At 43.4% G+C, this 27,763-nt stretch overlaps 2 protein-coding genes across 5 annotated transcripts in view; one reads left to right on the forward strand and one right to left on the reverse strand.

Moving 5' to 3' along the window:
* Nucleotides 1-27,763, forward strand: part of CACNA2D3 (calcium voltage-gated channel auxiliary subunit alpha2delta 3) — a 1,053,043-nt gene that overhangs the window by 879,904 nt on the left and 145,376 nt on the right. The gene's annotated exons all lie outside the window — the stretch shown is intronic.
* Nucleotides 17,364-24,458, reverse strand: LRTM1 (leucine rich repeats and transmembrane domains 1). Its single transcript, XM_049863365.1, has 3 exons — nt 24,445-24,458; nt 23,204-23,865; nt 17,364-17,797 (listed from the first exon to the last, which is right to left on the reverse strand). Exons 1-3 carry the CDS (start codon nt 24,456-24,458, stop codon nt 17,364-17,366), a joined length of 1,110 nt encoding a protein of 369 aa, XP_049719322.1.

Raw genomic sequence — 27,763 nt, forward strand, 5'->3', positions numbered from 1 at the left:
ACAGCATAACCTAGTAGAATGCCTAGAAGTATGGAGGCTAGACCCTCCGTGAGAATTTCCATTAAAAATTGAATTGAACTCATGAAAACCTGTTTTCCCTTACTGATTTGTTGTTAACTGGGGTTTCACAAATTTCCTGTAGCATGGCCTGTTTTCTATTCCCCTCTCAATGGAGTGACCCAGCCCTGTAGACCAACAGCTATAGGCACTGCAGCCACTACGCTAGAGTGGAAATGACCTGGAGAAGAAAAAATGCACAGGGAGGAAGAATTGAGCCGAGTTGGAAGGTATGACTCTGTAGGGGACTTCCTCCCCTCCTCAAATGGTCTGGTTGACCTCCCAATTCTCCTCGTAGGCGTTCCTTCTGACAAAAACACAATACCTAATCTCGTTTTTTTTTGTTAAGACTTCTCAATTTTTACAGTAAGGACTAATGATTTCTAGGTTATTTGCAGTTGCTTTTATAGTGTAAATTTAATAAATTTTCAGAACCTAAAATCTTTCCTAAAAGCTTCCATCTTCATTCCTTACATATATTAGAACCTCTCCAAGGGCAAAGATATCCTAATTATCTTTTTATTCCCCAGGCCAAGTTCAAAGGCTGACATGTGGTAGATGTATAATAAATATTGGGCAAATAAAACATTCGGTGAAGATGAGCTTCATTTACACCTACTGTATGTAGGTACCTAAGTTTCCAAATTTTACAAACCAGACAACCATAATACAGTTCTTTGCTAAAGCTCTAATAACAGAAACATATAGCAGCTAAAACTCCATTCCACACCACAATAATATGATATAGAACAATATGATTATTTCAAGGAATAGAAAAGTTGTTGAATTTTCCATCCTCATGGTGACTGTGTTGGACCAGTAGTCATCTCTGCCTCAACGGAGGTCTTTTGTGAGGTCTAACCATCTAAGTGATGCTTAGTATAGCTCATCTGGTCAGTAGCAGAAAAAACAGATTACAGACATTAACGACATTGGTTTCTTATAGAAAGAATTTTTTTTAACAGTTTACTGAGGTATGACTTACATACCAAATAATTCATCTACTTTAAGTGTAAAATTCAGTGATTTTTAGTAAATGTGGGGGCTCTAATCTTCCAGCCTCATCCTTTGCAAGAAATACAGACTGCATTAGATCCATTCATTGGGGGAGATTTGAAGGTGCGAGTTACTTGGTCTCCTTTGCATAATTCTAGGCAGTGTAATGAAGGAGAATGCTTGCTGATAGAACAGAGATCCATTTGAACTAACAAATTGAGAAAGTGATTGGTTAACATCCTTGCAATTAGCTTTTGTTAGGTATATGCTGTTTAAACTGGGAATGTTGACTAGTATAATATGTATTAGGAACACTTCATTAGAGTTGGTAAATAATGTTGGCAAATTTTCTAGGCAAACATTCAGAATGACAGCCTGCCTTTGGTGGATTTCACATATCTGGTGTACATATCAAGCTACATGGATAAACCTCCACCTTGTTAATTCTGAGCAAAGGAAGGGTTTTATCTTGCCAGAAATTAATAATTGTTGATTAAACCAGTGGTTCTCAACCAGGAGCAGCTTTGCCCCCTAGGGGACATTTGGCAACATCTGGAAATATTTTTGATTGTCACAACTAGGCAGGAGAGATGCTGCTTGCGTCTAGTGAGTAGAGGCCAGGGATGCTGGAAAACATCTTACAGAGCACAGGATAGCCCCTTAACACAAAAAATTATCTGCTTCCAAATGTCGGTACTGCCAAGGTTGAGAAATGCTGGCTTAAACTAATGGGCCAAATTAAATTCTTGGTACTTTCGAATGCAGTGTTTTCTCTTAAAGGCTAATTTATAAAAAGGTCTTATTTCATTTTTTATGTAATCATCCAATAAATATATATTTAGCACCTACTATGTGACCAGTGCTGGGGATAGAGCTGTGAACAAGTACATCAGAGAGCATTGTGAATGTGTTGGGGGAGATGTTGGTTGATGAGGACACTATTGGCATTGGATGCCCAGGGCCTGGGATGACTGTCCCACCTAGTGAAGAATCGTTACACCCAAATGCTGCAACACTCTCTGGTATGGTTAAATTTATTTGTCAACTTGGCTAGCTTATGGTTCCCAGTGGTTTGGCCAAACACTAGTCTAGTTGCTGTCATGGAGTAGCAATAGTTGTTGTTGTTGTTAGTTGCCATTGGGTCGTCTCCAGCTCACGGTGACCTTCTGTATAACAGAAGGAAATGTTGCCTGGTTCTGAGTCATCTTCATGATCATTGGTGTCTGTGAGTCCATTTTTGTGGCTGTTGTGTTAGTTTATCTCATTGAGAATGTCCCTCATTTCCATTGGCCCTCAGCTTTACCAAACATGATGTTCTTTTCTAGCTCTTGGTCTTTCCTCTTGACCTGTCCAAAATAAGTGAGCCGAAGTGCACCATCCTCATTTCTAAGGAACATTCTGGTTGTGTTTCTTCTAAGACAGATTTGTTCATTCTCTTGGTAGACTATGGTATATTTACATGTGATTAAATAATTTGACCCTGGCTAGAACAGATTACCTTCCATGCTATAATGTAATGTGATAGACTTCTATAATGTAATGTAATTACTTTCCATAATGCAATGTAATCAAACAATCAGTTGAAGTCATACCAGTGTTGGGTGCATCCTAAACCTAAGTATTTCTGAGTTATAAAAAGGCCAGAATAGACACAGAGATGCACACATAGGGGAAGACAGTGGGAGACAGAGGCATCTACAAGGATTTCTGGCAGTTGCCAGAAGCTGAAAGAGACAAGGAAAAGACCACCCCTTAGAGCCATGTCCTGAATTTGGACTTGTCACCTCTTAAACTGAGAAAATAAAGTTCCATTCTTTAAAGACACCCACTTATAATATTTCTGCCATGGCAGCACTGGGTGACCATGATACTGTCTGAGAACACTGAGCTGGAACAAATTGATGGCATCAGAGAGTTTCCATTTGTGTGGGAGGTACAGACAGCAGACAAGTACATGAATGGAAAGAAGGAAGGAACGGGGAGGGAGGAGCTAATCTCCAGTAGTAGTAAATGCTCTGTAGAAAATAGAGCACAATAAAGAGATGAAGTATGGGGAGGGGGCTGCACGCTCATGGTCATATGTATGTATTTGTGGATGTATGGCGGGGGCAATGGCCTGTCAGACAGGGTGATCAGGGAAGGCCTCTCTGTGGAGGCGACTGAGCAGAGACCTGAATGATGAGATGCGGCCGCCTTGCAAAGATGTGAGGGAAGGGCATTTCAGGCAGAGGCAACGGACTTCCCTAAGAAACGCGTGTGAATCTGGAATGAGGTTCCCCATACATGGTATGTCTATTTTACTGGTGATGACTCTCCCTGGTTTTAGGGGTGTTTTTGGATCTCAGTGCCTGAGTCTTCATCTAAAGTACAACAGGACCAAAGGCCGGTGAACAGATGACCCAGGGGGAGGTGCAGAACCCAAGGGGAGTCTTCTCTGTAAATGTCAAGTAGGACGTGGGGCTTCTCATTTGTTTGTTGTTTGTTTCCTTAAACTGCCAAAGGGGTACAATGCAAGGGCAAAAAGAGGTGGGGCCCATTAGGACTGACAACACACTTTCTAGAAATGGATTAGTGCTGTAGTTATAGATTCGGCTGTGTGTATGGTATACATGCAGCAGAAGTTGACAGTCAGAATTGCCCACTTAGTTAACAGCTGCTCTGCATGCCACAGTAACCAGTGACAAGGGCATGCTGAGGATTATTGCTCCAGGGATAAAAATAGCCCGGAATTTGGAGACATTGGATCCTCTCTGCCATCTCTCCAGGGCACTCACACTTGCAAACGTCACGGTCCCTTTATAAACTTTATCAAACACCCCAGCGCAGCCTCCACTCATAAAATCAGCAACAGAATTTTGGGGAAACAGGTCCTAATACTAAATCAGCAAGTTACACCACCCATTGTGAGCTCTCAGTGGGATTTGGGCGTTAAAGTAAATAAGAACCCCGTATTTAGGAATGAGTGCAGGACTGTCCCCCACCCCCACTGGACCTCTGTTTTTACATTTATAGAATGAGGGTGCTTGGTGCTTAGTTTGGTTTTCTAACAGCCTGGTTTTTAAAGATAGAGATTTGTTTCCTTACCACAGAGAAAGAAATGAATTAACCAATATGGAGTTTTTGTTACACTCAGATTCATTCTGGCTTTCAGAGCCCCCTCTGGTTCCCCTTGAGAGGAGGGAATGAGCTTAAAAAAAAACCCTTTGCCATTGAGTCAATTCTGACTCATAGCGACCCTGTAGGACAGAGCAGAACTGCCCCATACCATTTCCAAGGAGCTCGTGGTGGATTCAAACTGCCGACCTTTCAGTTAGCAGTCAAACTCTTAACCACTACGCCACCCGGGTTTCCACAAATGAGCTTATGGAGGTAAAATGCTTGGTAAATGCTTATACTTGAGTACTAAATAATTGTTAGCTGCTAAATTATTGTTCTGTTGCCATCGTTGTTAAGAATTACTGCCTTACTCCCACCACCATTCACCAACCAGTGCTTATTCCCATGTGTTGTTTGCTAAGCAAACTTGCCCTTGGGGATATTATTACAGTGTACCGTTAAATGATAACTGAATGAGAAGGAAGCCAGCTATCTCCTATTATCCTCTTTCTTGAGATAAATCCTTATTGTTCAAGACAAAAAAAAAAAAAAAAAACAAAACCTCAGTGTCAGAAATTAGAGTCTCTTGCCACATTGCGTATCAAAACTCTGAAACACACATGGCAGCAGCCGAAAGGTCAGCGGTTGGAACACACCAGTTGCTTCGCAGGAGAAAGATGTGGCAGTCTGCTTCCTTGAAACTCTGGGGGGCAGCTCTACTCTGTCCTGTAGGGTCGCTATGAATTGAAATGCACTCGATGGCAAAGGGTATTTGTTTGCTTGTGCCTTACAGCAGCTGTTGGCAAGCTGTGGCCCACAGGCCAAACCCAACCTGTCCCCTGTTTTGTTTTCACTTTTATTGAGGTATAGTTCCTGAATATAAAATTCACCCATTTAAAGTGTTCAGTTCTGTGTTCTCTGTCTATTCAGAGTTCTGAAACCATCATCACAATCTAATTTTAGAACATATTTAACACCCCCAAAAGAAACATCACTCCCCCATGCCCTAGCCCAGGGCAACCACTAATCTACTTTCTGTCTCTGTGGAGTTGCCTGTTCTGGACGTTTCGTGTAATGGAATCAGACAATAAGTTGTCCTTTGTGACGGGGGTCTTTCACTCAGCATGATGTTCCCAGGTACATCCATGTTGCAGCAGGTATCATAGATGCATTTTTTTTATTGCTAAATAATATTGTATGGATACACCACATTTTGTTTATCCATTCATCAGTTGATGGACGTTTAGATTGTTTCCACTTTTTGGCTATTATGAATCATGCTACTGTGAACATTCACGTACAGGCTTTGTGTGGACGTACTTTCTCAGTTCCCTTGGGTATATACCTACAGTGGACCTCTTGAGTCACATGGTTATGTTTAGTATTTTGAGGAAATGCCAGACTGTTTTCCAAAGGAGCTGCGTTGTTGTACGTTCACACCTAGTAGTGTATGAAGATTCTAATTTCTCCATGCCCTTGATAACACACGTTATTGTCTGTCTTTCTGAGTTTAACTGTATTTTGGTTTTTTTCTGGGAGTAGGGGTGAAGTAATTCGCATTTCCCTAATACTAATGATGCTAAGCATCTTTTCGTGTACTTACTGGCCATTTGTCCACCTTTGAAGACTGTCTACTCAGGTTTTTTTTTGCCCATTTTTAAGTTGGGCTATTTGTCTTTTTATTGTTGAGTTGCAAGAGTTCTTTATACATTCTGACCCTTGGCAGATATTTTCCAACTGTTTTTTGTAAATAAAGTTTTATTGAAATACAGCATTTGTTTATATATTGTCTAGCATACCTTTGCACTAAAATGGCAAAGCTGAGTAGCTGAATAGAGAATGTATGGCCCACAAGGCCCAAAATATTTATGACCTGGCCCTTCACACAAAAAAGTTTACCAACTCCTGCTTTAGATTAAAATCTATCACGTCATTGATCAAAAAGAAAAAAATATTGATTTGTTCACTCACCTTTTTCACCATGTTCTTATAAAAACGAAGTGGATATTTAAATCAAAATTTGCTTAAGTGGAGGGTGAAGATAGAGCTACACGTATCAGAAGCTGTCCCTCAGTTGTCCCGAATGTTTTTGTATATGTGGTTAGACACCAATCCCAATCAAAGGTCCTAAGCTTTCTAAAAATACATGTTCTCATTGTCAGTCAAGACAGTGATTTACTTAATCTTTGCTCTAGTTTATAAACCTCTGAACGGTGTAATCAACATAATGCTCGGTAGAGCCTTAGAAATGCCCTCACATGCTTTGGTGGAAAAGAGTTTATGGGATTTTATTTTTTGCCCCAGCACAGCTCATGAGAGATTTCGGGATTTATTTAGCCCTTTATCCAGCCAAATCTCCTAGTGACCTTGTTGGGATTTTGATCTCAGTTAAGACTAGAATATCTATGACTCACGCTAAGTGAAGGGCCCACAGAGGATAAAGGGGCGGACGTAAATTTCCCCTCCCTAGGAAGAGAGGGGCGGGTGTGAGCAGAGTCCACAGCAGGAGTGGAAATGCTTTGACAGCCAGCCTGTGGACCCGTGGATCCGTGGACTTCCTTGTTCCTGGAAAATGCTTCAGGCAGCCTGTGGTAGGACAGGGGCAGTGCTGACCACAGGCTCTTTATTCTGATGGCCTCCCAAGTCTGTACTGACCAGGAGGTCCTGGGTTCTGTTCTGAGCTGAAAGATCTGCCTGAGGTCAGGGTCAGTGTCTGACTGTCATACCCACTTCGAGACCCAGTTATACCTGACCCAGCTCAAGCATTGTGGTGTGTACGGTAGTCTTTAAAAATAAAAAGTGATTTAATAATAAAAGTGTAGTTGTTGTTGTTAGTTTTTGTCCAGTCAGCTCTGACTTGTGGTGACCCCATTTACAACAGAATGAAACGTTCCCCAATCTCATGCCATCTTTGTGCTCATTGGTATGCTCGAGTCCATTGTTGTGGCCGCGGTGTATTTTGAGTGCCTTGCAACCTAGGGGGCTCATCTGCTAGCACCATATTGGACAGGATTCTGTTGGGAACCATAGGGTTTTCATTTGCTAATTTTTGGAAGCAGATCACCAGGCCTTTCTTCCTAGTCTGTCTTAGTCTGGAAGCTCCACTGAAACCTATCCACCAAGAGTAACCCTGCAAATATGTGAAATTCTGGCAGAATAGCTCCCAGCATCACAGCAACATACAAGCCCCCGCAGCCTGACAGACTGACAGATGAGTGAGGGGAAAAACATGGGATGTGGTCATTTTTTATGCTTTACTTCATTAGCCTTTTCCCACCAACTTCCAGATTTTGGCTGATATAACAAGGTTTTTAGGCCAAAATTGTTCCTGTTACTGTTTTATTTACATTATAGATTTCTCACTCTTCTGTGCTGTACAGTGTGTCTCTGCTCCCACCCTCTCATTCTCTCTGGAACCTACTCCAATCAGGTTTCATCCACACAGAAACATTCCTGGTCAAGGCCACCAGAGCTTCCACGTTGCCAAATCCAAAACTGAATTGCAAATGTTTATTTTTCCTGGTCTGTCAGCCTCATTCGACCACATTGATGATTTTCTCCTTGAAATATCCCTTTACTTGGCTCCCTCGCTGTCCACTCTGCCTGTCTGCTTTGCTGATTTTGCTCATCTCCCTGACTTGTAATGGTGGAGAGCCCTAGGGGTTTCAACCTGTGCCTGCTTTTCTCTCTGCTACTACCCACTCTCAAGGCTTTAAGCACCATCCATAAGCTGGTGACTCCCCAGCCAGACCTTGCTCTTGTCTCTCCCTTGACCGCTTAATGTCTCTATTCCATTTTAAATAGGCCAATCAAATTTAATCAATAGCAAGCTGAAGTCCTGATTCTATTTACTCCCCCGCTCTACCCTGCCTCTGGAGACTTGCATGACATGTGTGTATCGCTGTATATGTATATATTTACATATGTAGATCAAAAAACAAACAAACCTGTTGCCGTCAAGTTGATTCTGACTCATAACGACCTGGTAGGACAAAGTAGAACTGCCCCATAGGGCTTCCAAGGAACAACTGGTAGATTCAAGCTGCTGATCTTTTGGTTAGCAGGCGAGCTCCTTAACCACTGGGCAACCAGGGCTCCATACACACACACACACACACGAAACCCTACACACACACACACTCCATACACGCACACACACACAGAGACACGAAACACTGGTGGCATAGTGGTTAGGTGCTTCGGCTGCTAACCAAAAGGTCAGCAGTTCGAATCCAGCAGACACTCCTTGGAAACTCTATGGGGCAGTTCTGCTCTGTCCTGTAGGGTCGCTATGAGTCAGAATTGACTCTGCGGCAGCGGGTTAATGGGTGTGTATTATGTATGTGTGTGCATGTATGTCTGTATGTAAACAAGAAGTTGATTCTGACTTAGGTGATTCCGTGTGTTTCAGAGGAGAACTGTGCTCCACGGGGTTTTCAAGGCTGTGACCTTTTAGGAGCAGATCACCAGGCCTTTCTTCTGAGGCTCCTCTGGGTGGGTTCAAACCACTAACCTTGCAATTAGTAGTTGACTGCTTAACCCTTTGCCTCACCCAGGGATTGCTGTAGCCTGGCTTGTACAGGTAAACGCCACTCAATAGTTCTGGTTGTCTAGTTATTTAGGCCAAAAACTTGGGAGTCATTCTTCTTTAGTTTTAACTTTTGATTATGAATAATATTGAATATACTCAAAAGTATTCAGAAAAATGTGATCAAACTCCCCATGTATTTTTCATCTAGCCGCAATAGCCATCAACCCATGGGTGCCATTCAGCACCCTCCCCTCGATTCCCACCCCTCCCATATTACTGGAAAACAAATCTTAATTATCACGTCAGTTCATCCATAAATATCTCAGTTTGCATCTCTAAACCTTAAAAAAATACAGCTCCTTTGCATTTTAATATAACAATACCAGTATCACATCTAAAAAATAATTCCTAAAATTACCAAATACCTACTCACTGTTTAAATTACTAGCTATCTAGAAAATGTCATCGTTTTTCACAGTGTCTTTGAATCCACATCGTGTAGTCATTTTTTACTCTTCCCTTGTGCTCCCACCTGCATCCAGTTATCCATGAACCCCGTTGTTTCTTTCTCCACATTATATACAGGATCTGACCGCTTCTCAGTGCTGCTGCTGCCACCCCACTGGCCCAGTCTGCCATCTTCTCTCGCCTGCATTGTTGTAGGGGCCTTCTCATAGTCATAGTACGTCACCCCCTTATTCTAAGGTTTCCGTTTACTGTCCAATTTACTCAGCGTTTGAAGCCAGAATCCTAACGATGGCCCATATATTAGTTCTCTATTGCTGTGTAACCAATGACACCAAAACTCAGTGGCTTAAAACTGCAAACATTTATTATACAGTGAAACCTGCGAAAGCTGGAACCTGTGTGAGGTAGAAATCTGTCAGAGAAGGAAAACTCAAATATTTTCCAGTAATAGCAATAGGAAGGTGGTAAGACAGCACCCTGTGAATGGCGGGAACCTTGTAAGACCTGGAAAAACAAGGCAGTCCTGTCGAGTTCTGGCTCTCACAGGTTTTTCATTATAGTTACTTTGAGTCAGGAACCCGGGTGCAGCTTGGCTGGGTCCTCTGGCTCAGGGTCTCTCGGGGACTGTATTCAAGATGTTGGCCCAGGGTCTCTCGTGAGGATGCAATCAAAGCGTTGTCAAGAACTGTTCTCTTCTGAAGGCTCAGCAGGAAGAGGAGCAGCTTCCACATTCACTCATGAGGTCATCAGCAGGATTCACTTCCTTCTTGGACTGATGGTCTCGGTTTCTCACTGGTTTTGACATTGACCTTCCTTCCTTCCTTGCATGGGCCTTTCCCAGAGGCTGCTCACAATTTGTCAGCTGGCTTACATCAGAGCCAGCAAGAGACAGAAGACAGAGTGAGCAAGATGAAAGCCAGAGGTTTTATGTAATTTAGTCATCTTTGAAGTGGTATCCTATCACTTTTGCTATGTTCTGTTTAATAGAAGCAAGTCACTAGTTCCAACTCACGCTCAAGGGGAGGTGAGTGAACAAGGGCATTAGTACCAAGAGGTGGGGCTCGTTGGGAGTCATCTTAGAAGCTGTCTATCATATCCATAAGATCCTAAATGATTTGACCCCTAATTACTGTCAAACGTCAACTCCTTCTACTTCACCCTTTGTCCACTCAACCATAGCCACACTGCCTCCTTGTTGTCCTTCAAACATACCAAGCACACTCCTGCCTCAGGACCTTTGCACCTGCTGTTCCTTCTCCTCAGGCCATTTTCCTCCAGATATCTTTATCACTGGCTCCATCATTCCTTCAGGTCTCTACTCCAGTATTTTCTCAGACAGGGCCTTCCTAACCATCCTATGTAAAGTAAGGTCTCTTACTCTCCATGTCCCAGCACCCTCTAGCCTTCATGCCTACTCTTTCACCACCTTAAATATTTTTTTGTTTGTTTGTATTTTTCCTTCTGATGGAAGTTGGAATCCGTAGGGGCAAGTACTTTATATTTCTTGTTCATTTCTTTTTCCCTGATACTTGAAAAATTGCCTGTGCTAGGAAATTTGAAGTATTGACTTTGCGTTGGTGTATAACCATATTCGCAGAAGCACAGATACTTAACTCTAATTTTAACTTTTAGTATTTATTACTGGTATATACTGCCATTCTGAAATTCCCTGTCCCCTTCCCTTTTTCTCTCACCACCCCGCCCCCTGCCGCTGCTTGTTTTCCCAATTCAAAATATATCTTTGAGTGATTTTTCCTCAAAAGGTATATGTAGTCTTGTGCTGTCTGTATTCTTATACATGTGATCATTGCCGTCTCAGTTTGGTTTCTTGTTAACTTTTTTTATTTGTTCTTGGCTTCTGGATTGTAGAATTTTTTTTTTGTCCTTAAAATTTGAGTTTACCACAATCTATTTCATTTATTTGTTCTCTAATTTACACTGATTATTTTATTATTGTTTGCAGTTATGCACTCCTTCCATACTTATTGCATGTCCCTGCCCATTGCCATATGACTCGCAATGCTTTCCTGTAGAATATGAGTGAGGGGAATGTACACGAAATCCAGCCAGAAGCTTGAAAAATTGTATTAGGATATGTTCTGAAATTGATATTTGGTGTTTCTTTTGCACCTTGAGGGCAATGTTGTCTTTCTCCTTTTTTCTTTTTTTGTGGAATCTTTTAGAGGGCTCCACGTTAGGTTTTCTTTCTTCATTTTTACTCATCCTGGAACAGTGGGGGTGTCCTCCAGACGTGGTGTTTGCCAGTGAACAGAGTGGGTGGCTTCTGCTTGAGTCTCCCTTGTTGACTTTGGAGCACTCACTCCTTGGAAAGTTAACAGTAGATGAAAACTACAGCCCCCAGGTTCTGCTTATTTTCTTGTTCTCTGTCTCTTTTTTCATAATATTGTATGGTGCCTTGTTGAGATTTGTCATCTCTAATGGATGAGCAGAGCAAGGACCTGATGGAGGTATTGCTGGCGTTAATGTCCACAGATACCCTACATATGGAGGTGGTGGTTTCCCTCTGGTTTTTTGAAGACCAGTGTCTCAGAGGAAGAAATATCAGCTCAAGGATGGATTAAAAAAAATCATTGCCTTCAAACTGATTCTAACTCGTGTCGACCCCGTGTGTTACAGAGTAGAACTGAGCTCCATGGGGTTTTCTTGACTGTAATCTTTATAAAACCAGACTGCCATGCTGCCAACATCCTGGTTAGTAGCCAGGGTCAAACCATTTGTGCCACCTAGGGATGTGTAGACTATAACTTGGCTTTCTTCACACTCCACTAATCTGCTTCAAGGTTGCCTCTCTGCTTTGGGTAGTGGACATTCCTCTTGGAACATTGGATCTCATTGGCCAGTCCTCCTGATTTCGAGGCTCCTTGTAGGTTTTTTTCTTCTTTCTGTGTGTTTATGAGCTTTTCAATGGGAAATGCTACTTATTAGCCATCATATTAAAGTATAATCTTATCATAATCTCAAATAGCTACAAGAGTACCACTGAGTTTCTTTCCCTGCCATTGTAAACATGTCTTTTCCGTCCTGCTAGAGTCATAGATGATGAAAGGACCCTGTGTACCCACTTTGCCTCAGCTCCTTCAGCTGGCCCCCTGACTACTGGGGGACCAGAGCTCTGGCATGACATCCTAGTTGGTGGTTTGGCTTCTTTTTCCTGCCATGTTTCGAGGTGAGTGCTGGTAGTGCCGGGGAAAGGATCCCAATTCTGACTGCTTTGAACTTGTCACATCCTGAAAAGTGCCCAGGTTTTGTTCTTGGGAAGTCTTGGATCCAAATTCCTACTCCACTACTTACAAGTGGTGTAACCTTGAGTAGACGACTCAAACCCTCTGATGGTGTCTCTTCATCTGAAATATGGTAGTAAAATAACCACATGTTTTGGTCAATATGAGTCTTAGAGAAAATGTATTATCACTCCTGGAAAATACCTGGCATAAAGCTAAGTACTCAGTATATGTTGATGATGGTGCTATAATTGTCATTATCCAAATAATTAATATGGTAATCTCATAGTCTTGATGTTGTGGCTCACATAGAATGAACCAAGAACAGTGAGGATTGTATTATCCTTGCTAACCCCATGCTCCTGCTACGATATTTATCAGGCCTGTCATTAATTAGGTATGTCATTTTTGGCAAGTTCCTTTCATCTTTCTTGTTTCTATTTTCCATCTGTAAAATAAGGATACTAACCTATATCAGGGTAGCAGATAGGTTTAGTCTCATATGTCAACTCCAGTTAATCAGTAGTGTGTACCTGGAAAACAGATTTAAAAGGATTCTGAGGTCTTGTCTGGGCTCACCAGACAAGCTTGCCATGATCTATTAGCAGTGTTTGCTATGGGTCAGGGGACCAGTGGTCATTATTACAGGATTTGCCAGGCCTAGACTAAATGTTCTCCAAGGCCCTTCCCAGCTCCCCAATCCTCTGATTCTTTTCCTGGGTCTTCTTGATAGACCTTTGTAGCCAGGTGACACCCTAGCCATCCAAATGAATATTCAGTGTCATCGGAGCAAAAGCGGGAATGGATAGTCCAGTCAAGAATCTGTAAGGGGAGTGGTGGATTGTGAGACTGCCTCTCTGAATGGGACAGGGGTTTCTTTGAGACCTCATTGACATTTGAGCATAAAAAAATAAAGCGTTTTCATCAAAAGGTCAAACAGGGTGGTTCCCTGAAGTTGTGCATATAAACTACAGTCCGGTGATGCCACCTGAGGTTGAAATATCATTTCCTGGTAGGTTTCTGTCCAGTAGCATTTAGTAGTGGATAGACTGGTGGGTTTGACCAAGCTGGAAACAGTAATTTCCTGACCTGCAACAGGGAGTTACGAGTTTCTAATAGTTGTTTTATAATTATGTTAATATGTGCTACCGATAGATTATTTTAGAAATTGATTTGCCACTTCCTTTGATATTTAGGATCTAGAACAAGGGTGTCTTGTTTCTGGGGTAACATGGTTAACCTGAAGCAATGAGATTTGATTTTCATGAACCTTCAAGAGGAAGTCTGTATGTGAGTCACTTTTCAGTCTTCCGTTTTTATAGGGAGAAATAAAATGCCCAATTGCCCACTGGCATTTTATAACTGTAGGCACGGGATTCTTCCTGCAGGGTCAGGGATATTTGCCTTAATTTTAAAAGCTTTCTTTTAAAACTCCTTTTCCACAGTCTCTATGGCTGGGCATATCCCTGTTCCCCACTTCTGTGCCTCACTGCAGGTAGCCACAGCATCTGTTTGGACCTGCTATTGTGAATTTGTGGAGTCCTTGGATGGTGTAAACAGTTAACATGCTTCACTGGAAAGGGTAGAGGTTCGAGTCCACCAAGAGGCATTTCAGAAGAAAGGGCTGGCGATCTCCTTCCAAAAAAGCGGCCACTGAAAACCCTATGGTGCATAGTTCTGCTCTGACACACATGGGGTCACCATGAGTTGGAGTCGACTCGATGGCAACTGGAGTGTGAATTTGTGATTTCTGGCAAAGCAAAAACCACCAGTGGGTAGTCATACCGTCCCACGAAGGTGATGAAAAACCATGTTTTAGGTGGCTTTCTCAGAAGCAACACCGATCGTGACTTTTGTCCAGGCTCTAAGACGGAAGGGTATTTTTATAGGGACATCTAAGAATATGACAACAGCAATAAACAGCTGAAAATAATCTATGAGGCGTTTGCAAATTACCCCTCATGAGCTATAGCGCTTATGAAAGATAATTTGTGGTTCTCGCAGAATACTTTGCAAATTGGGTCTTTTCATCTGCAGTGTTTTCTACAGTTAAAACATTTCATTTCTCATATTAGCAAATGATAACTCTGCATTCGTTAATCTAAACAAATTGATTTATATTTTTCTGTGCTGAGAGGCTGTTGACATTTCAGTGTAAGTAATTATTTTCATTGCCAACTGCTGTTTGTGGTGACTGTAGGCAAAAGATAGAAATCTGAATATCTGAATGCCTCATTCTAATCATTTTCCTTTAAGATTATCCATAATGCAGGAAATCTGTTGGCCGGCGTCATCATCTGTGCTTAGAAATCTAATAGGCCGTGGGTGGTGACAGGCCAGGATTCTAGCGACTTTCAGAGTTTTCTGCGGTGTATCGGAAGCTCTGTAATGTAATCGCTGTGGGCAGGGTGACAGGATTGACCTGCAGGGTCACTGAACCTCTGGCAGGGGACCTTACCCTTGCACTCTTAAATCATAGCCGTGAGAGGAAGCATGTGGCATTGGTCTCGACAGCTCCAGCTGACGTAATACCTGTTGTTGCAGTCCTCGCACAGTGGTTGTCAGGATCACCTGGGAGAATGCTCAGAAGAACACCGTGCCTCATGCCTGGTACGCAGCGGGAGCTCTGGAAACATTTGGTGGAATTGTGACAATTGTAAAAGGACTTCCTAAATCTCTTTTCTCATACTGCATTCTTGGCTGAGGCTTCACAGTGCAGGGCAATGGAAAGGAAGAGTTTCATCTGAAACCAGGCAGTGGGTCCTGGGAGCAGGATTCTCAGTCCTCCCCGCTGATATGCCCCACATGGCTGAGCTGAGAGGCGTCACCCAGGGTCTGGCACTGAGCCATTCATCATTACAAGACCGGGATTTCTTTTTTAAGCCTTAACATTAATGCTGATTTTTCAATCTACTCCTTAATATATCCAGGTTTATTTTAACACTAAGGAAGAAAAAAAAAAAAAACCTTACCATCAAAGTTTGAACTCTTTCCCCCAGAGAAATTACCTAGCAAAATTGCTCCAAGAGGATGGCCTGTCTTTAGCCTGTGGGTCTGTGTGGGGCCCACGCTAGTTCTGGAGCACCTGTGGGCAGGTGCACCTCACCTCTGTGATGAGGATAGGTGCGTCAGTGTGAGCCCTGCCTTGTGGGGGGTGACGGATTCACCTGTCCGTTTCCTTATGGTCTCTTTCCGCTGTTGGGCATGGCTTGGGCTGCATAAGACAAGCAGAAAATACACCTCCCTGTATGGGCCTTCTACTCACATTCCAGGTCAGGGAATGGACAACTGACTTAGTTTTCAAACCAGTTTTTACAGGGCCCGAAGGAGTGAGTGTAGACTCAGTACCCTGAATGGCAAACGTGTTTCATCCTTTGAACCAACTCTAATTGATTAGTTCTGGTTGCCTGCAGTGCTGTCTTAAGAAGGCCTCTGTGGCGCACTGGGGCTCAGCTGGGAGGAGTGCTGTGATTGATTAGCGATGTCTGTCATGGCCTCTGAAGAGACATCTTGCCCTTTATTTGCCGTTCTCTGCGTCTGATGTGTCCTTAATTCCTCTGTGCTGTGCCCTCCTTTGTGAAGTGATTTTAATGCTAACAGGTGGCTCTAAGTATGAGTTGAGGTATCATGAGAGACAGCAGGTAGGTTCCACTTTAAGAAAACCAACCATGAGAAAAATGCAAATTTACAAGAATGCGTAAATCTGGAGTCAATTATTTCCATTACAGAAAGATTCCACGAAAGGTTCCTTTAAATAGCGAACTCCCCAGATGCATTAAAATGATGATTCAATTTACAAAAATTCACTTTGCGTGCAGCTCTTCAGGACCGTGTCTATGAAAGTAAAGCAAACCACACCTGATTTTTTTAAACTGCAGCCTAAATAATGTTCAGGATGGCTGCCGCCACGAATCTCGAGTCTCCTGGTAATTCCGGCTCTCTTCAGACTTCCTCCTTACTTCCTATCCCAGAGTGTTGAGTAGAAATCTGGGTGGTGGTCAACAGCTGCTGGCTTCCACCCTCACACGGCTGCATTTCATTAGTGGGTGAACTGATTACTCTGTCTGTTTATGTGTGGGTGTGGTTGTACAAGGCTACACACTCTGCGCACTACGTATGTAGATACAGATACACAAAAGCCATTATCTCGCTCTCAGCCCACCCTAAATTCATTCCTGCTGTGCCGGTTATAAATGGAAGGTTCCGATCACTTGGTGGATATGGCCTCTTGGTAATATCTGCCCTGAATTCTGGCTCCCCATCCTCCTGGTGTTTGTTTATATATTATTTACCCTTGCATCAGAAAACTTCCCCAGACTCTGGGCCTGAGTTCCATTATCCAAACGTGGAACCCTCTTCTTCCTCTGTGGCCTAGAAAGCCCCAAATGGTTTTCTGATTTAGAAAATTAAATATAATCTGACTTTTGTGGCAAGCTACGAAATTCCCAACCATCAGACACTCCCATTAAATATATAACGTACACAACATCTGAAAATATCGCCAATCTAGCATGAACTTGAATTACAGAGGCATTCAGTGCCCCTCGGGTAGTATCACCGGCCTCTTCCCAGGCACTCAAACTTGGGCATTTTTCCCATGGATCATAAAGCTCCCAGGAATGCTGACTGGCACGTGTGTTTGAGTTCTCATGTTCTGTAAAAGCAACTCAATCCAGGGACGAGGACCTGAAAGAGACGGTATCTTCCCTTTCTCTGTGTCTGGCCTTCTCTACCCACCCCCCGTGGAAAAATTGAAGTAGCTTCACAGGCACAAAGCACAAGTATCATTTCTCTATCGTCGATGGTATTTTTTAAATCGCAGCATAAATTTCTTCCCAGGAATATACAGGTACAAGCCCCCCCCTCCACACACTTTTGGAAAAAGGAAAATGAGGCAGTGACAGTGAGCACATCGGCCTGCTCAGACACTTTCTCCTGGCCTAGAATAACAATTTCTCTTTGAGATGAAATTCTCAGGCTGGTGAGCTGTCAAATAGCCCCTTTCCTTCTGTCTTCCCTGGCTCATTGGTTTGAGCTAAGGGTCGCCCACGGTATTGGGCTGTAATAGCCGCATAGGTGCAGCCATAGATGGTGGCCACCAGCATCATGAGACACACAATCCCACACACAACCCCCGTGATGATGACAGTGGCCACAGCATGCCGCAGGTTGGCTGGCCTCGGTTTGGGCTTGAGCCCACACTCGGAGTGGTCTTGCTCCCCTGTGGAGTGGTTCTCAGGAGGCCTCACTGCAGCACTGTGGGTAGAGCCTGGCTGTCGAGCCTGTGTGGGCACTGGATCCAGAGGAGCAGAGGGGCAGGGAGCGTACAGCTCGTGAGGGATTGTAAGGAGGTTCTCTCCCTTCCAGGTGTCTGGTGACGCACAGATAACACCATCCGTCCTTCCCCCTTTAAAAAGCAAGAGCAAAGGGCGATAACAGAGCCTTGATACAATTGAGTTCCAGGATATTCAGGCTGCAAAAACGGAGACAGATGGAATTTATAAAGTACCTTTTTTTTTTCCTGCAGTCAAAGAATTTAACGAGCATATTTTATGATTTTAGGATTTCTAAATTGGCTAAATGCTAAAAATGCCACACACTAAATTGGCAATTACTAATGACCAAGAATTCATTAGAAGTCAGGTTACCTTTACCTTATAAATGCTGGGGAAAAACAATGCAAAAGCTGACAAGGAGGAGGGCTGGACTCCAACACTGAGGGCAGTGTTGCCGACAGCGCTGCTGTTGCTCGTTCCCCTAATGAACCCCGCCAGACAAGAAATCTTTTGTACCAAATTCTCATTGGAAATCTAAGGAAAAAAAAATAAAACAAATGTCCATTGTTGTGATGTCATGTGTTAATTACAAAGACCCTATGTGTCTACCAGCACTACTCAGAGATGCCAAGTGGGGAGGTGGAATGGTCCTTTGCGTCTCTTGTGTATCTGAAGATTTGACAGTAACGTTAGTTTTGTTCATGGGATTAAGTATAATTAACATGTCTCCTCAGGCCTTGAAACATTTATTGCTTGGGGTATCGAACTTTCCAACGGGTTGTTAAACCCAGTTTCCACTCCTTGTAAGGTGATTGATTTCCTCAGGTATGTAGACTGCTGGTGTTTAGAGGGGACCTGGGTGCTTTTTTTTTTTTTTTTTTTTTGGGTGCCTAGGCATTCTTTTCGGGCAAGAACATGGAGCTAACAGAATCTGTTCTAGCCTCGTTTAACTGCTGATTTACTATTTGACCTTGGGCAAATAAACTTCTCTGCCTAAATTTTCTGCTATAAAAACATCATATCTGTGTCTGACTTGATAGTTCACAAAGCAAGTTGAAGTCCTCACAACTGTACTGTAATGTGTGATTCTTGTCCAAGCTCACACAGGTCATAAATAGAAGAATCAAGACCCCAACCCTGTCCTCCCCCTTGGTCCCAGTTTTTCCCTCTTTCTCTCTGCGTCTCTCCACTTCCTCCTTTCTGGAGTGTTGTGATACAGTGACAGTCAGCAGTGTCCATCTGTAAAGCCCTTTGACAGGGTAGAACTCCCGGAGGATCTGTGGCTCAGTTCCTTTTGGCTGCCATAAACACCTCTTCCAGGGTGGCTGCAAAGATTGGCACCACTCTTAGCAAAGTTGGATTGAAGACTTGTAGTAAGCATGGTACCAGAAAGAGAGGCCACGTGGTGAAGTTGGCAGCGACACAGGTTGGAAGCAGCTTAAACCCCTGAGTGACTGCATGGAAAACCAATTTCCTTGGACTCTGATATGACTGAGCAACAGACGTTTATTACGTTACATCACTGAGGTCCGGGACAGTCTGCTATCACATTTAACCTGCCCTGACTAATACAGTTAATGTTTGTGTCTGTTTATTTTTCTTTAAAAAGTTCTTAACTAACATCTGCTTCCTTATTTTGCCTTTATTCAATATATGAGTAATCAGATTGTGTTCCACATTTAGCCTCCATTTGGGTTTTCTTTCTAGTTATTTTGGCACATCTGAGACTCATTGGAGTCCTGGTAGCACAGTGGTTAAGAGCTACGGCTACTAACTAAAAAGTCAGCAATTTGAATCCACTAGCCACTCCTCGGAAACCCTATGGGGCAGTTCTACTCTGTCCTGTAGGTTTGCTGTGAGTTGGAATTGACTCAAGGGCAATGTGTTTGGTTTGGTTTTTGGAAGACTCATTATCCCATATCGATTTTACCTTCCTCCAGAGAAAGGCTGTTGCCTGTGATTTTGCAGCTCTTCCACCCGGGAGCTCTGAACTGTATCATTGAGGGCCAAGATGGGCCCAGGAGCTCCCTGGCTTAATACTATCATTTTTTATCTGACAACATTCAGAGTTGTTAACTTGCTCAAAGTTCACCAGTGAGTTTGTGGCAGAATAGGGGGAGTTTCGTCCCATCCCGTGTTGCTTCTAGCGTCCTAGATCTGGGAGCCGTTTTTTTTGCCAAGAAATGTTGTTCTTTGATGAAAGCCACCTCTCTATGATGGGCTGGCTTCTGCTCACTATTTAGTCACATTGCTTCTAGATGTAAACAGTTTTATTTACGGCCTCCTGCATCAGCGATTTCACCACGTTATATGGCTACTGTTGCAGGTTAACTTGAACATTAGCTGGTTAGTGATATATTATTTGCTATTGCATTGTTGAAGGAGACCTGGTGGTACAGTGGTTAAGAGCTCCACTGCTAACCTAAAGGTCAGCAGCTCGAACCTACCAGCAGCTTCGCAGAAGAAAGGTGTAGCAGTCTGTTTCTGTAAAGATTATAACCTTGGGAACTCTGCTCTGTCCTGTAGGGTGCCTATAAGTCAGAATCGACTCGATTGCAACAGGTTTGGTTTTCTGGATTATATCTTTTAGTTGTTGTTTTTAGGTGCTGTCGAGTCGGCTCCGACACATAGCCACCCTATCTATGTACAGCAGAGTGAAATACTGCTTGATCCTATATTATCCTCGCAATCCTTATAATGCTTGAGACACTGTTAAGAGGAACTCTTGATTCAGTATTGTATATCCCTACCCATTTTGTGCTCTGACCTGGTTCCCTATATGTAACTGTTGCAGCCACCCAGGCGCTATCGGTTCCTTAATTCTTACCTGTAGCTCTCATGTCTTCTTGATCTACCGGTGCCAATGTACAGCCACCAACTCAAAACCTCCCTTGGGTATGTAGTGGGCATCTCGAGTTTGTCATGCCACAGACCGAACTCCTGACCTCCCACCTCCCACCTGCACATACCTGCTCCCTGTGCCCACCACCCCCTCCCCCGCCACTGTCAGCTGCAGGACAAGACAAAATGCATTTCCTAATTCACTTTGTTTTTTCTCATCTCCTACTCCAACCCATTAGCAGCTTCTCCCAGTTCAGTATTCCAGATTTCCTCCCTAGTTGATCTCTTTTCACCACCCTGGTCTGGGCCACCACCATCTCTTGCCTGAATGACTGAAATGGCTTTCTTTCTCATCTCTCTGCTTCTTGTTCTACAGCCTGTGGACTGCTCTCCCCAGAGTCACCGAGTGACCTTTTAAAATGTAATCAGATCATACTGTTCCCCTGATTAAAAGTCTTCCAGGGCTTTCCACATCACTTACAGCAAAATCCCCAATCCTAGCCTTGTTCTGCACGTTCCTCTCTGAGTCCCTTCCTCTGTTCTAGCCCCTCTTTTGTCCCTCAGCCAAGCGTGCTTCCCATCAGACTCTTTGCACTTGCTGTCTGTTAGGGATTGAATTGTGTCTCCCAAAAAGATGGGAGTCCTATCCGCATGTTGAAGTCTTAACCCCTGGTGCCTGTCAGTATGACCTTGTTTGGAAATAGGGTCTTTGAAGATATTGTCCGTTAACATGTGGTCACAGTGGAATAGGGTGAGCCCTAATCCAGTATGAGTGGTGTCCTTATAAAAGAGGAGGAGAGACCCAGAGACAGAGCATACAGAAGGGAGACCCGCCACATGAAGACAGAAGCAGGGATTAGAATGCTGCACCTGTAAGCCAAGAACACCAAGGATGGTAAGGAACCATCAAAAGCTAGGAAGAGGCAAGGGAGCGCCTTCCTCTAGCTTTCCCTAGAGGCTTTCAGAGAGCATGGCCTTCTAGTCTCCAGAACCATGAGACAATAAGTTCCTTTCTTTCTTTTTTTTTTTTAGTAAACTAATGCACTGTCCTTTCCCCCAGTCATCACATGGTTCATTCCTTTTCGTGATTTAGGTCCTGCCATCAATATCGCCTCCTTAGAGAGGTCTTGCCTGTCTTATCCACAATGGACTCCCCATTCCATGACACTCTTTCTTGTTACCTTGCCTTCTTAGCAGTAACTGCTATCTGAACATATATTATTTGTTATGTTATTTAACATGTCTCTATGTTGTTGTTTGTGCTAGCAAGTCCATTCCAACTCATAATGACCCCAAATGCACAGAGTAGAACTGCTCCATAGGGTTTTCAAGGCTGCAGCCTTTTAGAAGCAGATTGCCAGGCCTTACTTTCAAAGCATCTCTGAGTGGGTTTGAATTTCCAGCCTTTTGGTTAGTAGTCCAATGCCTAACCACTTGTGCCGCCCAGGGACTCCTTCATGTATCTATACCAGAATGTAATCTCCAGATAATAGGAATTTTCTTGTTGACTGCTCTTTTCCCAGAGCCTAGAAAAGTGCCTGACACATAAGAGGCACTCAAATATAGGAATAAATGCATGAATGAATGACAGCTTGAAAGTTAGGAAGAGAGAAGCACTGTGATGTAGAGGAAAGAATCTAGGGCCAGGGCCTAAAAGGCATGCATCCTGTTCTCATCTGTGATCTTGGGCAAGTCAGTGAACCTCTCTGGGCCTCCATTTCCCACTGATAACAGGGTAGCTTTGAATTTGAAGGGGTTGTCTAACTTTTCTATGGAGAGCCAGATAGTAAATATTTAAGCTCTGGCATATAGTCTCTGCCACAGCCGCTCAACTTTGTGCAGAAGCGGCCACAGACAATACATAATAAATAGGCATGTCTGTGTTCCAGTACAACTTTATTTACAAAATAGGTGGCAGCCTGGATTTGGCCCTCGGGCTGTAGTTTGCTGAGGCCTGGGTGGTCTCCAGAGCCCCTTCATTTTTAATATTCTAGGACGTATTTTTTGCTTTTGGCATCTTGTTAAAGAAATAGTAACCTTAGAGAGGGGCCCGATTGCACCCATTTCAGTAACAATGATGTTTGCTAAAAATAGAGGAGATAATCTTAGGGGAGATGCGGAGCTATGCAGTGGGTAGAAGGAAACCCCCATGGCATAGTGGTTAAGAGCTACGTCTGCTAACCAAAAGGTCGGCAGTTCGAATCCACCAGGTGCTCTTTGTAAACTCTTTGGAGCAGTTCTACCCTGTCTTGTAGTGTCAATATGAGTTGGAATCGACTTTACCGCATTGGGTTTGGTTTTTTTTTGGTAATGGCTTGAAACAGACATAGAGGGGGGAAAAACCAAGGGGGAGATATCTATGCCCCCAGTCGGATTACACATGAAAATTAGAATTCAGTGCCACTTTGGGATTGAGCATTTGTTCAGGTGGTGACTGAATTTCTCCTTAAAGTTTCCAGATAAATAACTTCATGTTGTGTTAATCAAACAGTGGAAGGATGTCTCTGTGACTCATATTTGTAGATGAATTTAAACACCCTCTTGTGCCTTGTGTCATACCATGAAATGACATCGATGTGAAAAGCTTAAATGGACCCCTTGTGCACTGCTCAACATGCCTTCTAATGCAGAGAACAGACGAGGTTCATCCTAGGCTGGTAACACACAGATGGGAGTTCCAAGCAGACATCACTGACCTTTGTAGACAAATTTCTCCAGCCAGAGTTTAAGACCCAGTAAGTGGCAATTGCATTGCCAGAGGTTGTCCTTGAGAAACAAAAGCTTCACTCCAGGCATGGATTCTAGGAGCGTTCGATCTAGTTGCTGAAGCTGGTTTTGTTGAACTGCAAATACAGTTAGATTCTCCCAAGGCTCGCCCAGGGACGTGGGAAGGTGGCTGATGTTGTTCCATGACAGATCAAGCTCCCTTAGCTGTGGGAGGGGATGGAAAAGTCCGTTTTCCAGAGAACACAGGGAGTTTTGGGTTAGGTTTAATACTTGCAGGTGCTGAAGACCGTGGAAAGCTCCAGGGGCCAGAGTAGAAAGGGAATTGTTGGACAAGTTCAAGGTCATGAGCCGTGGCACTGACCTAAATGCAAAAGCAGGAAGCTGGCGGATCTGGTTATCTTGTAAGTGCAACGTTAGAGTCTGAGGCGGCAAACCAGAGGGGATTTCAGTCAGACCCTGTCGGCTGCAGTCTACGGACTCAGGGTGGCAGCGACAGTTCTCTGGGCAGCCACACACCATGCAGAGCAAGAAGATGGTGCTTGAAAGCAGGAGCAGTTCACCTATGACAAACAGAGACTGAGATGAAATCCAGTTTGTAAGGAGTAGTGTTTTGTTTTCCCTTTTGAATTCACTGAGACAGGTTACACCTTCAACAACCTGGAATGTAGGTCCAGTCACTCACAGCGGCTGGTAGAGTCGGGCTGGACTGAGTAGATTCCCAGTGACAATAACTACTGCAAAACTTTGCTATTGTCAGAGCCTTGGAAAAGACACTTCCTCAGTGGCTCAGTAATCCACAAGATAAAAGACTTAAGCATATCAAGGAAAGAAAAAAAAATTTTTTTTTTTTTGGAGGAAGGTGGAAAAAATTCCTTTCTATGCACATGCCCTTTGGAAGGTGCAGTCGAATTATCTGGGGCCACAGTGCAGAAGCCAGTGAGAGGAATTTCAGCTATTCACATTTCCGGAAAGTGTGCTCCAGGGCTGCACTGTCCAATAGCCTGTGCTGTGATGGTGGGAATGTTCTGTGTCTGTGCTGTTTAACATGGCAGCCGCTAGCCATGTGTGGCTACTGAGTTCTTGCAGTGTGACTGCTGCAGCCCAGGAACAGAGTTTTTGTTTGTATTTAATTTTAATTCATTTAAATTGAAATAGCCACATGTGGCTGGTGGTTACCATATTAGACAGAGTAATTTTAAAGCATTCTCACGTATTGATGTGCATCGTTGGAGGTGTAATCCTATGAATGATGATTGACTCTGCTTCTTTTTCATTTGAGAAATTTTAAAAACACACCAAAAATTAAGAATAATACGGTAAACACAGTGTGTCCTCATATCATGACATAACAACCATTCACAGGGTGTCAAGTGTCTTCATCTCTTTTCCTTTTAACTCAAAGAACTCAACTGATGCAGTTGAATTCCCCCAAATACCATTCAGGGACACCCCACCCCACCACCATTGCTGAGGTATCCTTCAGCCCTTTTTAAAGCAATACTTGATAACAACAACAATAAAACCAAAACCAAACCTAGTGCCGTTAAGTCGATTCCGACTCATAGCGACCCTATAGGACAGAGTAGAACTGCCCCATAGAGTTTCCAAGGAGCACCTGGCGGATTCGAACTGCTGACCCTTTGGTTAGCAGCCGTAGCACTTAACCACTACACCGCCAGGGTTTGCAACAACAATAGTAGCAAATATTATATAGCATTAGTTTTCACCCAGGCACCATTCTCAGTGCTTGATAGATATGCTAATTAATTCTGTCCTCATAACCTTGTAAAACTGGTTCTATTATTGTGCTCATTTTATAGGTAAGGAAGCTGAGGCACAGAGACACTAAACCATTTGCCCAGGGTCATAGAGATAGTAAATGGTAGAGACAGGATTTGAACCCAGGCAGTAGGGCTCCAGAGTCTATCTGGGCTCTTACCTGCTGCGCTCTGCTGCCTGTCAGATATTTACACATACACACTCACTCACACTCTTTGTTTTGTATAAAAACTGAAAACCAAACCCATTGTCGTCGAGTCGATTCCAACTCATAGCAACCCTGTAGGACAGAGTAGAACTGCCCCATAAGTTTCCAAGGAGCTCCTGGTGCCAACCTTTTGGTTAGCAGATGTAGCACTTAACCACTACGCTACCAGGGTTTCCCTGTTTTGTTTAGTGGCTTTTAAATCTACATAAATGTAATCATCAGCATGTATTTTTCTCTAAGCTGCCCTATCCATGCAACTTGGATTTAAGAGCTATCCATACAGTTAAAAAAAAAAAAAAAAAAAAATTATTATTATTTTTTTTTTTTAGAGAGCTAATTCATTCCTTTTCACTAATGTATGGTATTCCATGGCTTGAGCACCCAAGTTTAATACTAAACCATTCCCTTACGGGGGAGGGGGGGCATTTGAGTTGTTCCAGTTTTTCTTCATCACAGAAAAGGCTACAAAAAGCTTCCTTGCATGGATGGAGCTGCTGTGACGTGTGGGGCAAGGTCCCTGGAATATGCAGGAGTCTCCTTGCGGGGTTCAGAGATTGTGTGGACTTTACATTCTCCTAAATACCATTAGATCGTTCTCCAAAGTAGCTATATCACTCCCCCACCCACCCCCAAGACTTGAATTTCAAAATATGGCAATTATCTGCTGGGACATTTTGTTAAATTGGTAGAGAAGTTCACAAGGCCACAAAATAATATTTAAAACTCAAAGTTATTATTTACTCATGAAGAAAGCTCTTGACAGAGGTGTTTTGTTTTATTTTGTTGTTGTTGTTGTTCTGGCCTTAACTAGGGGAATATACAATGTGATTGTCAAGCACAATGGAGCCTGTTTCCCCCTGTTCCTTTGGTCTGCACTCACTGATGCTAACAGTGCTTGGGGGAAATAGGGGAGACATACGAGAGCCTTCTGAAGGAGATTCTGCTCAGTTTCATTTTGCTCAAGGGATGCTGAACGTCACAGTCCTCTCCTTCCTTCACAATACAAAAGAGCAAAATTCTGTTTTCCTTTCTATAATTTTGTAAATAAATGACTGCTTTCAAAGGCAAACCCTCTTCCTATCAGAAATGAACCGCCACCCTGCACTTTAGTGTTGCAGCTCAAGCATTAATTAGTAACAGGAAATCAAATCTTAAGCCAGAGAACATGTTTTCCACAGAATCCACTAATCTATTAATGAAAGGCTTGTCTTTCTAAGATTATAGCTAGTTTGTACATTTTTTTCCCCATTTGGTCCCACCTTCCAAAGGGAAGAATACATGAAGCCTAGCTCCAAGCACTGTTTTCTACGAAATGGCCCACGACATACCAACTGCATATCTGCATTTAAGGCTGCATACGTCAGTCCCCAGCCCACTCCTTTCACCCAACATGGCAAAAACAAAGACCCTCCCATTCATGGAGACATTGTTCATGTTTGTTCGGTCTTTTAGGGACAACTCGAAAATCGATATCCCCCAGATACCTTTTTGAGGGGATACCAACCCTCTCTGGGATAGAGAACTTTCCTGAGGTTTGACTGAATCAATTGCAGCTCACCTGTCATGATGGAGCCTTTACAAGCCCCCTTGCTGACCGCGTAGCCCACCTTTGTTAACGTGAAGGTTGGTGAATCGAGCACACAGCAACCTCGGAGCCCAGCTCTGCATTCACCTTTCACGAATCCTGCCTGTGCTTCTCTTCAGTGCAGAAAACAGTTGTTGCTTTCAGGAGACTGCTTAAGCAGCTGCCAGTGTGTCCATCTGGCAGGATCGTTTCCCATAAGAGGAGCTTTTGATTGTGCCCTCTTCTGTCTAAACGTGTGGGCCTCCTCCCCAAGACTGGCCCTGCCTTTCCCATTCAGACGACGAGCCACATAAAGAAAGTTGGTCAGCCCTCCGTGAACAGCTGTAACATTCAAACATGACCCCGATGGCTCAGCCTTTTGGATTATTTAATCTGCTTGAAGTCCAGGACACCAAAATAAACTGGCCTTCTTAATCCGGTCATGGTCTCTGAATTCTGTTGACTTAGAGCCATGCTGTGTCAACCCTCATTGGGTTGGGGGATGCCCGACATAGATCCTCTATCTGGGGGTCTAGCAACAGAGCTAGCAGAGTGTGAAATCTAAGAACAAATTGGCCTTCTGGAGGCTGACAGGGCTTCCACAGTGCACTTGTTTGGCCATTGAGCCCACATCTGTGCGGATTAGCTGTGTTGACAAGGTCTTGATGCCTGAAATTCATAGTCATGGTTTCCTTTAGTGGACATCACAACTCTTCTCCCTGGTGCCACAAATACTTCTCAGCTGCTGGCTGGCTTGCTGCTCACACCCTCCCTCCGGCCCCCAGTTGAGTTGACCTTTGGTGAGTGTGACTTCAAATATCTCTCAACCTTTCATTGTAGCCTTGATGCTGAAGTTCTGATCCTTTCCGCATTCTTCAAGTATAAAACAATAAACCCACCCCCTCTGAGCATCAGGCATCAATGAACTGTGACTCTTCTCTAATTGAAACTGTTGGGAACTTTCCCACCAGGGACTGG

This window comes from Elephas maximus, chromosome 20, assembly GCF_024166365.1.
Source record: "Elephas maximus indicus isolate mEleMax1 chromosome 20, mEleMax1 primary haplotype, whole genome shotgun sequence".
Lineage (NCBI taxonomy): Eukaryota > Metazoa > Chordata > Mammalia > Proboscidea > Elephantidae > Elephas > Elephas maximus.

Coding starts and splice junctions, on each gene's coding strand:
- LRTM1 (XM_049863365.1), bottom strand. Junction 17,798..23,203: donor GGAGAAATTTGTCTACAAAG/GTCAGTGATGTC, acceptor TGCTTTTTAAAG/GGGGAAGGACGGATGGTGTT.